The sequence below is a fragment of the Sodiomyces alcalophilus genome (genome assembly GCF_042370955.1).
Source record: "Sodiomyces alcalophilus JCM 7366 unplaced genomic scaffold ACRALscaffold_1, whole genome shotgun sequence".
Taxonomy (NCBI): domain Eukaryota; kingdom Fungi; phylum Ascomycota; class Sordariomycetes; order Glomerellales; family Plectosphaerellaceae; genus Sodiomyces; species Sodiomyces alcalophilus.
This window is the reverse complement of record NW_027263532.1, coordinates 539,944-550,407: the sequence shown is the minus strand read 5'-3', so window position 1 is coordinate 550,407 and position 10,464 is coordinate 539,944. Positions and strand designations below refer to the sequence as shown.

At 58.2% G+C, this 10,464-nt stretch overlaps 4 protein-coding genes across 4 annotated transcripts; 2 read left to right on the top strand and 2 right to left on the bottom strand.

Annotated features, from left to right (window-relative positions):
- Window positions 1-400: 400 nt before the first annotated feature.
- Window positions 401-3,455, bottom strand: ACRALDRAFT_2064728 (uncharacterized protein; the record flags this gene model as incomplete). The annotated part of the gene is made up of 2 exons (XM_071022047.1): window positions 401-3,214; window positions 3,309-3,455. Coding segments are annotated over 2 exons (2,961 nt in total), but the record flags the coding sequence as incomplete, so codon positions are not given.
- A 905-nt stretch (window positions 3,456-4,360) lies between these two features.
- Window positions 4,361-4,706, top strand: ACRALDRAFT_1054457 (uncharacterized protein; the record flags this gene model as incomplete). Its single annotated transcript, XM_071015819.1, has 3 exons — window positions 4,361-4,392; window positions 4,467-4,581; window positions 4,644-4,706. The coding sequence occupies 3 exons, from the start codon at window positions 4,361-4,363 to the stop codon at window positions 4,704-4,706; spliced, it is 210 nt and encodes a 69-aa protein (XP_070878471.1).
- An 817-nt stretch (window positions 4,707-5,523) lies between these two features.
- On the top strand, window positions 5,524-8,240 carry ACRALDRAFT_1074260 (uncharacterized protein; the record flags this gene model as incomplete). Its single annotated transcript, XM_071018221.1, has 6 exons — window positions 5,524-5,557; window positions 5,637-5,765; window positions 5,826-5,893; window positions 6,179-6,406; window positions 6,475-6,948; window positions 7,002-8,240. The coding sequence occupies 6 exons, from the start codon at window positions 5,524-5,526 to the stop codon at window positions 8,238-8,240; spliced, it is 2,172 nt and encodes a 723-aa protein (XP_070878470.1).
- A 409-nt stretch (window positions 8,241-8,649) lies between these two features.
- Window positions 8,650-9,894, bottom strand: ACRALDRAFT_1054459 (uncharacterized protein; the record flags this gene model as incomplete). The annotated part of the gene is made up of 3 exons (XM_071015820.1): window positions 8,650-8,774; window positions 8,876-9,714; window positions 9,809-9,894. 3 exons carry the CDS (start codon window positions 9,892-9,894, stop codon window positions 8,650-8,652), a joined length of 1,050 nt encoding a protein of 349 aa, XP_070878469.1.
- Window positions 9,895-10,464: the final 570 nt, after the last annotated feature.

Genomic DNA, 10,464 nt, shown 5'->3' with positions numbered 1-10,464 from the left:
GACAAATAGGGGCTGGGAGAGGGAAACGGGACCTAGATCATCTTACATCCCCGTTCCCGTTCACTCCCCCGTTGGCGACGGTGACCTGTTCAGTTCCTCCGTTTTGCTCCGTCTCGTCCGCTTTGCCTGCGCCATTCGCGGGTGTTTCGCCTTCTCCTCCTCCCTCTTCTCCCGTGGAGGCCCCTGGTCCTTCTTCGCCGGCGGCCGATTCCCCTGAAGCAGCAGCAGGAGCACCGGCAGCAGCAGAAGCACCAGAACCAGCGCCATCTTCCACGCCATCACCTGTGCCATCACCTGTGCCATCCCCTGTGCCATCACCCGCACCGTCACGTTCACCATCACCAGCATCACCACCATCGCCATTACCACCACCAACCTCATCACCACCCTCCACACCCGCGTCCTCTTCCCCCACAGGCTCCATAGGCAAAACACCATTCTGCCTCTCCCACACCTCGCGCCGGATACGATCATCCTTGGCCTTCCTCGCCCTCTCCACCTCCTCAAAGCCGCCCGACTTTTTCAGCCTGCCGTCCTGCATAAAGCTGGCAATCTCCTGCTGCAGCTTGTTGTCCTGCCGCGTGGCGAGCTCGCGCTGCCTCAGCTTCTCCGCCCGCTCAATGGCCTCGAGCCGGTCCTCGTGGTTGGGCAGCAACGCCCTCACCTCGCCCAGGACACCCTCCTTGGCCGCGGACGGGTCCACAAAGCTGCCGCCACCGTTGCCGATGATGCCGCCGCCGCCACCACCGTTGATCAGGCCGCGCGAAAAGTTGCGGGCGGAGCCGGCCGAGGCACCCGTGCCGTTATCCTTCATCTGCTCCTTGGTGGCCTGCTCGACCAGCGCAAACGTCTCCGAGGCCTTCTCGAGGTCGTCCTGCAAGTCGACCATGAGGTCCTCCATAAGGCGCAGCTCGTCGCGGCCCTTGCACACGTCCTCGAGTTCCTTCTCCCAAATCTTGGTCCAGATGGGCTTCTCCCGCTTCATGTACTCGTCGACCTTTTTGATCTCCTTGGTCAGCAGCGTGATGTCCTTGGCCACCGTCTCCAGCTGCCGGGGCAGCGGCCGGACGCCGCGGTGCACCACGTCCTTGCGGAGGTCCTCGACCATGTCTTGCAGGTCGTCCACCTTGTTGACCAGCCTGTCCGAGTCGGTGTTGAGCTGCTCGCGCCCCTTGGCCACGTACGACGCGCTGGCGTCGGCCCCGATGTCGGGCACCGACATTTTGAGCGTCGCCGCTTTGAGGTTGTTGGCCTTGGTGCGGATCGTCGACATGGACCCTTGCACGTCGGACTGGAAGTTGGAGTAGGTCTGCCGGAGGACGGCGAGGTCGCGGCGCAAGGTCTGGAGTTCGGTGAGGTGGGTCGACTTGAGCTTGCGTCCCGACGCGGCGGCCGTGGGTTTCGAGCCTTCGGGTGCCGCCGCCTGGGCGATGACGGGCGGGGCGGAAGCCAACTTGGCGATTTCCGTGGCCGTCTCCTGCTGTCTTTCCGAGACGCGCTGCAGGGCGATGCCTTGGTCGTCCACGTTCTGCTTCACCTCTTGCACCATTTGCCTCAGCACCCCCATCCCTTCATCTATGTGCCGTTTCACCTCGTCCAGCGGCTCGACGTTCAACACGAGCACCGTCCGGTCTTTGATGTCGGACAGGTCCTCCAGCTCGTGCCTAACGCCGGAGACCGGGTCCTGGATGTAGATATCCGGAAGGTCGGCCCCGTTGGAATGGGTATTCCACGAGAATTTCTCGATAAAGGCAAGCTGCAGCCGACCTATCGAGAGCTCGCTGTACCCTTCCGGCAGCACGAATTTCTTCACCTTGGACTTGTACTGCAGGAACAGGGTCAAGTCTTTCGTGAGCGGCGGGGACGATGCCTCCTGGACGGAGTCTCCACGCTGCTTCTTCCTATCCGCCTCGGGCGTCTTGACTTCCGATCTTGCTTCCACCGCCTGTCGCTTCGATTCGGGATACGGTTCCGCGGCCTTTTCCTTTTCGGGCGAGACAGGCGGCGCCGCTGCTGACACGTCGTCGGACAGCGGGCCCCTCGGCGTCGCGCCCGGCTCGGGATACTTGTCCCTGGGAGTCGCTTGGGCAGCCGGACTTCCTGATTTCGCCGCCCGACGTCCTGTTGTTGCTGCTGCCGCCGACTCCTTGGAACTGCGACTGGGCGGCTTTTCGGTGGACGAATCGGATGGTCTGCTCACCCGAGATAGGTCGGACGTGCTGCGGCTCTGACGTACGGATTCGCGGACCTGGACGGCGCGCAACGACTCGCGGCCCTCACCTCGACCGCGATTCGGCACGGGGGTGGTTTGCGAAGGCAGCATGGGTACTCCATTCATGGACCCGCCCAGGTGCTTCGAGATCTGATACTGCGAGTATCTCCGAGAGGCCCTCCTCTCGAGATCCCCGCCCTTCTGTAGGGCGGCTAGCGCACTGCTTGTTTCTTTCGGGGGAGGTGGCGGCGGCGGTGGCGGCGGAAAGGCGTCCAGGTTTAGGTCGGCGGAGGCGCCTGGCGGCATGGGCATCGTGTTCGATTCGCCCGGATAGGGCGGTAATACGGGTACGTTCTGCATGGTGTTGCTGGAGAGTGACGACTGTTCCGAGGCGCCGGAGCCGCGCGACTGGTCTCTCGGGGGGAATCGCCTGCTGGGGGAGGTATTATTGACGTTGGGGCCATGGTGGCCGGCGGCCGACTCCCGGCCCTGCAAATCCGGCCGATAACCGTGCTGGATGCCCTCGTCCAGCAGATTCGTGAGGCCCGTGTTCCCGCTGCCGACGGTGCTCGTACTGGTTGTGCGCTCGGGCACCGGGGTGGAGGCGCCGGCTTCCCTCTCTCGTGCTTGTTTCTGCCTCAGTTTTTGTTGTTTCCTCTTGAGCCCGTGAAGTAGGTTGATGATGATGTCTCGGATGGTGGGCAGATACTTCTCGAGGCTTTCGGTGCTCGCTTCCTGGCTCAGAGTGGCTTCGAGGATGTTGCGGAGCAAGCCGGGCACGTCGCCGAGGTCGGTGGTATCGACGTGGATGGAAGAGAAGGCCCGACAGGCCATGTTGAACTCATAGCCGAGCCTGACATAAACGTCGGAGACGTCGTCGTCGGTGGCCTGGCCGCGAGACCATTGCGTCAGAGTTTCGAGGAGCTGCTTGGTGGCGACGAGGAGGTGGGTGACGCTCTTTTCGATCTGGGAAAGCGAAGTGCTAGTTGAGGGTGCCGAGTCCTGTAGAAGATTTCGCGTCAGCAAACGCAAACCAGCCGGAAGGTCGACTTTACGTCGTGATAATGGACGGGTGGACGCATCAAAGGCAACGCACCTTGCCTCGCCTAGTGCTGGACTGGCCGGGCCGACTCGAAGCTGATGATGTCCTTGGCGCTGCTACTGCGGATGGCCCGACAGCGGGAGATATGGAGCGGATGGGGACGTTGGGGGGAGGACCAGGTTCTGCGCCCGGCGAACGGCGTTGTACACGTGGAGGACCCTGGGCTTGCATGACGATGACCAGTTATCAAGCGAGGGACGGTGGATGGTGGGCGAGGACGATGGACGAGGACTGATGGCGGCTCGCCGCTCTCCTTCTCCTACTTCCTTCTCCTTCTCCTTCACACCCACTTATTCCAGCTCCTACTCGAAGTCGCTCCCTTTATTTTTCCAACCGTTCCCTTCTAGTCTCGGTATCGGGTTTCGATGTCGTCGTGCAATCGTGAAATGGCGCTTCGTAGGGCCGTCGAGAAGTGATCGTGTTGAAGCAGTGGAAGAAATGCAACTGAGAAAGCCGACTATTACGATTAGGAGGATGGCAATAACCGGTCAACCCGCTAGAAATGAAAAGACAGCGGCTGGAAGCGAAAGACAGTCAGCAATGTTGTGGTCGTGGTCGTCGGATCGTTGGTCGTCGGGGTCGTGTTCGTACTCGTAGGTGCCGTCGTACCGTGTATACTGCGGTCTTCTTTCGTTGGCCAAGGAGTTTGTGAAGCAAGGAAGACCAGAAAGCCCCGGAGAAGATACGAGGTGGCGGAGGATAAGCGGTGACCCTTGTTGCGATGTCGTGGGACGGACCTTGGGGGGGAGGGTTCGTGTCTTGGTTGAGTCCCGTGTCTCGTTTAGTGGCTCCGGGCTCGTGGCTGGGTGGACTCTAAGCTGACCCCCATTTTGAACCCCCCAGCGAATGACCTAGGGGGTTTCAATGTACAGGAGTCATTTTGCGTCACGTGACATTATGGGACGGGTACACCTCGGGAACGAATTGGGTGGATGGAACGGCGCATTGAGAGAGGATGAGCATTACCACAACAGAAATCCCCCAACTTCACCCCATCGGCATCAACTCACCACTTTACATCCGCTACCCCCAAACAATCGCCCAAGATGGTCTTTGCGTGGAAAGCCGCCGGCATCACGTAAGTCAATTGGCACGCCCCTCGTCACTGCTGCTGTTCAATCGCGCTGACTGGTTTTTTCCCCTGCACCACAGCTACAACCGCTTCCTGGCCGTGTCTGCCCGTGCCGTGCGCCGAAGCCTGAAGGAGGACAAGAGAATCGTGGCCGAGCGACGAGGCGAGATGGACCTTCGCTTCGCCAAGTGGCAGGTAAGGAGAGGGAGACGAGACACATACTTCGACGGCGGAACACGGCTAACGCTTTTGTGCAGAACGGCAAGCAGGGCGAAGTCAAGAACCTGGCCGAGGCCCCTCCCGCCGCCTCTTCTTCTTAGACGAATACGACCACGAATCGACAGACGGGAAGATGTGGAGGAATGAGTGTGGTTGTTAGCGATGGGAAACCGCGGAAGAGGGAGAGATACCCTCCATGTTGCAACTCGTTTGCCAGGCCCCATCTATCCAGGGAGGGTGTTGGCTGTATCATAGACACCTCGCATACACTCCATAATCGATGTTGATGCGTACCAGCGGACAGAAGTGCCATTTTGCTGTGTGGTATGATGTGCTTCACACCGCATAGCTCTTTGTTTCCCAGTCAGTTTTTGATCGGCCGGCTTCCGATCCGTCCCGGGTGGACCATGTTGCCAGCCTTGCCAGGTTTTGCCAGCTGTTGTCGGTTATACGGAGACACCACGTAAATTCAGTACCAGTACCTTGTACCTCGATCTGTACCATCAGAGTATCAGCCCTGTAGACCAGAGATGTGTAGGGATCTACGACTTGATCAGATTATCCCTCCCATGTTCTACAACTGTATCCTAGGTTTCGCATTCATAATATTAGAGGAGCAAGTTGTTTTAGACTCCAAGTGCAACTGACGTGAAAATGGCGCATGTCTAAAGTGACACGACGTACGCAGTACCTGTTCACAGTACCGAGGAGGGTACTCTGTACACTAATGGGGGAAATCTCGAGAAACTCCTCCAGCTCTCATCTACTCTCATCTACACCCTCACTCTCTCTATTCGTATATCAACAGACTACGATTACGCTCTCCGTCTCATCTCTCATATCTTCCATATTATCAACGTCTCTCTCCCACCGGCACAGAACCGCGCGTCGGAATACAACTTCACAACCGGCCCCGCCATGGCGGCCCCATCCGCCGTTGAGGCGTCACAATGTCAGCACATCTACAGCCACCGTCATCTCTGCACTTCGTACGGCATCAAGTTGGCATGTCCTAACCTAACCGGAACCAGACCTCTCGAATCTCAATCTCGAAGACGAGGATGACTCTCAGTCTTGTCGGCCTCCGCCATATCCACAGGCCCCGCCGGGAACCATTGTCACCTTTGACATAACCTCCAGATTCCGCGACGCTGTTCAAAGTACGCCCCCTACGCCTCTAGTTAAGTGGCCAAGATTATTCAGCTAATCATTCTATGTAGCCCTTGGCCCAGGTGAGATTATCAAAGATGGCTTCTTCACATTGCTCGAGTCTGTCAGCGCCTTGGAGGTAGGAATGTCTCTTCCCTCCGTCCAGCCATGACTATACCTGATACCTGGGCCTGAGCTTGCTGACCGAGATTGGCAAGATTATGGACCCCAAGATGGACAGCGGCTGCTTGGAGCACGGGGAGACTCCCGATGTGGACTACGATGTTACCCAGACTCTCCTCCCTGAAGAAGTCGTTGGCATAATAGACCAACTGCTCTGTCATGAGGTGGGTACTCTCTGCTTCTGGGTTCCCTTTTCACCTTCTCGCACATGAGAGACGGCTTCGACTTACCAGCTCAACAGATGGCCTGGCACCTGGGCTACCCTCTTTCCCAGACCGTCCTCACTTGCGTTTACGTCGAAGCTATCCTGATGCCGCCACCTGCAACGTTGGAGGAGGCTCACTTTATACGAGACGCGAGCAAGGCCACCTCGTCCCCCATGCACGCCATTCTACGTGCCTATTGCCTAGGCCTCCTCAAGTCTTGCGGTCAGGTGAACTTCAAGATTATCAATGAACACTACTATGAGGTATCTCCTTTTCATTTCCTTTCCATGAATTTTTGAAAAGGCTACCACCAACTGACACGCACTCCCAGGAAGAAGACTTTGTTACCAACACCTATAACAGGGACCTCCTCGAAAGCTTTAGTGTTGAGGCCATCTGCCAAGTTCTCCAACATGCCAACGCCCTCCTCGACGACCTGTCCAAGTCGGGCCCCCAACCCGTTATTGAGGCTCTCCGCCACAGACTCCTCCTGAGGCACACACTTCTCGGTGCCGTAGATTGTCTCCAGTACGAAAACGACCTCACCATGATCAGAGCCTTGTGGCAGGGTCCTTGCCGGGAGGCTTTAGCCACGTTGGACAGCATCAAAGAAACCCATTCCCTGGGGACGCCGGTCCCGGCGGCGTTTAGTGCCAAACTACAGCGAAGGCTGGCGAGCACCATGCCACCCCGACCCATAGTGCATCTGAGTTTTGACGACGCTACCGGTCATCTCCTTCGACTTTTGAGGGACGGTATTGAAACCGCCAACGTCCTGGACTACCATGATTCGCAGTCTCTTCAAGTAAGTCCTCTGCCCATGCGCCTCATCGTCTCTTGCTCACCTGGCGGTACCAGACTTTCGTCATGATGTTCCAGGCGGCAAAGCCTCAGCCCCTCGTCTTCGTCCGGAGCCTGCTGCAAGGCTTCTTATTCAAGGACATGCAGATTCTGGGCGGCATGAGCCTCCGCCAACTACTCGACGACGACTTGTCCATACTCGTCCTCCCCGGCAGCGTCCTGCTCGACCGGGCCAATGACGAAGTCGAGACCCCGCAGGACCCTCGCTTCATCATCGCCGAGCGGATGGAGTCGTTTCGGCTGAAAGCTGCGCAGCCCTTTCTCGATATCCTCCGCACATTCTGCCAGAATCGCTGTCGCGTGCGCAGGACCCTCTGCCACGTCGTACGCGACTGGGACAACCTGCAGTCCGACGCCGACAACATGGACCAAGTCCTCCAACACCAGACGGGGGAGGAGCCGACCACCCCTCGCAAGCTCCCAGATGGCAGTACCATCATGACTTATGCACGGCCTCTGTGGTCCTGGGTGTTTCTGTACAAGCTCAAGCTGATGGAATGGATCGTGCTACTTGGCTTCGAACTGGAGGTATACCAGCCAGACGAGCTACCGGGCATGTACTACTTTCTGCACAAGCTCGCCAGCGTGCGTCTTCAACACGTCAGCCACATAAGAAGCGCGCTCGTCCATACCCTCGGTGCCGCCCATGGGCCGAGATCGCATACGGTACCCCATCCGGAGACTCAAGCGACCAGATCGCTGACGTTCAACCACTACGAAGAAACCGATGCCAGCGTCACGACGTACCTGGCGCAAGCCCTCTTCTGCCTCTACATAGCACTGTACCGCCTCTCACTTCTCCAGCGGCCGCAGCGGCCCTACGGCACGGACGAGCTCCGCTACGAGCTCCGCATGAAGCCTTTCCTGGGCATCTCGGACCCCAGGCCGCCGTCGTTCGCCGAGTTCAAGGCCTGCACGACCATGGCCGACTACTCGACGGACGATCTACTCGACACGGCGGCCAAGTCGGCCATGGCGGCGAAGAGGGGGCTCGAGGGAATGAGCAGGTTGTCGGACAAGGATTGCTTCGCCGTCGGGTCGCACGACCAGTGGACGCAGAGGGTCAAGGCGGCTCTGAAATCCAGCATCGCGGCTGGCCTTGCGGTGTCGATGGTGCAGAAGGCACTGGCGCGGCCGGGGCAGGACGGAAGCCTGAACGTCAGCGTCGAGGTGCCCGGTCCGGAAAAGGCGTATCATGAATGGTGGATCGTGCCGCAAATCAGACCCGTATCATAGGAATCCGATGGAACTGGAGGCGATGAGCCGAAATGATCAGCTTTCCTAAGAGTCTTCCTGAATTGGAAGTGGCTTGGCGTTGCTATACCTCTTATCTCTCTACTTCCCTATTTCCTACCTCCTTCATCCCGGTTCCTACGAAAATATCATATTGCATCATAAAAGGTATTCCACTGGTAATCCCTTTCCCACTGTTCCCAGGACTCCAGCTGATGACCAGAGTGACAACCCTCAGTCCTATTTCCAGGCTTTGTCCGTCTCGTACCCCTAACTCACATGTGATGTACAAAATCCATTTTCTTGGGTCTTTCTCGGATTTTTAGCACTCTAAGCAGCTCGCTTTGGGGTATCCTGAGCTGAGGCTACTTGAATGTGTCGCGAGACAGCGACAAGGAAATCAAAAGTACGCTTAAGCAGCGAGGGCCTTCTTGGCGGCCTTGATGCGAAGTCGCACCGTCTGCTCGTACAGGACGTCCTTGAAGGCGAAGAGCAAGGCGGCCGTGAGGACGCTCTGGGTGACCTTGGGTCCGATGCCTGCGATGTCTTTAGTTTTCTTTCTCTCTTTCTTCAAACAAAAAGTGCAAACAGAGGACAAGATAGGTGAGAGGGAATAGCAGTAATAAAACGGAACCCACCCTTGTAAAGACCCTGGTACCCCTCGTCCCGGACGACACGGCGAATGGCCTGGAAAACGCCGTCCTTGTTCTCGCCCTTGCCGGCGACGTGCATCTGGCTCTTGACGGTGATGTAAGGGTAGGTGACGGCCGTGGCAAAGAGCTTGCCCACGGCGCCGAGGAAGAAGGCCACGGTGGGCGTCACGCGCCTCTTCTTCTCGACGGCGTTCTTCATCTGCTCGAAGAGGGTGTACTGGAGGATGGGGTTGATGACGAGCACCAGGGCGGGGATAACGCCGGCGAAGAGCGCCTGGGGGCCTTCCTCCCTGAGCAGCGCCATGAGGGTGCCGAGCGTGCCGGTGCGCTTCACCTTGCTCGCCTTCTTCTCTTCCGCGGCGGGGGCGGACGAAGAAGGGCTGGGGCTGGGGTCTGCGGCGGCGTCGGTCTTGTCGGCGGGAGCGGCCTCCTCGTCGGCGAGCTTGGCCTTGGTCTTGTCCTCGGGGGACGAAAGGGCGCGCTTCTGGGTGGTGACGCGGGTGTTGACGACCCAGATGGGGTTGGTGATGATGACGGTGGCGCTGCCGGCGATGGCGCCGGCGATCATGGACTCGAGGGTGGTGGGCTTGCGGCTGGCGCGGCCGGCGCGGGCGGCGGCCTTTTCGAAGAAGGCGCGGGTCCACTCGTACCAGTAGTAGTAGACAAAGTTGGTGACGCTGATGCCGAAGAGGGCCGAGTTGAGGCCCGAGTAGAGGCCGGAGATGCCCTCGCGGGCGACGATGCTGTGGACGGCGTCGAGGAAGCGCGAGTCGGCGCGTTTGGATTCGACTTGGGCGCGGGTGGAGAGGGTGATTAAGGGGTAGCTGAGGGGGGACGTCGGTTCGTAGTTAGTTTTGTGTTCTCTTGTACATTTTGTGTGATTTACTCGAACGGAGGAAGAAAGAACGGAGAGCCTACGTCAGGGCCATGGACAAGAGGCCGCCTCCTGCGCCAGCTAGGGCGTGGGCGACATTGTCATTCTGGGGGGTAGTCGGCTTGGACATGTTGTAGATGGTGATAAATAAAGATAATAAGACTGGCGGCAGATCCGTAAGAGGGGTTGCTGAGAATAGAGGGTGTAGAGGAAGACGAGACGGACAACGAGACGACAAAGGGGAGTCAATTAGTGGAAGACAATAGGGGCTAGCTTGCGCCGTTAGACTAAAAGGAATAGTATTGATAGTTAGACAAGTGGGAGAAACGGCAACACCATCATGTAAAATCAGACAGGACCTAGGTAATGAGAAGTTGCTTCTGATGGTTTCATGCCGCATGCCGCATTCGAGCCGAGGTCAATGGTGGAGTGAGTGTCTGGGGAGTCGGGCGACTCGGCGCCGGTTCATGCGAAACCCCACCCAACGCTCGCGCCTTGCGTCTTTCGGGGAATTGACCAGCAGGTGACCAGCGGGTGACATGTCGGGGGGTGAGGAGTGTGGAGTAAAACGAGGTATCGTGCTTGGTACTCGGTACTCATACGCCGTAGTACTCCGTAATGATTAGTCTGCATTTTGTACTGTAAGGCAGCCCAAGGCATGTGAACGTTACTAAGCCAAGGACATATTCACGTGACTACC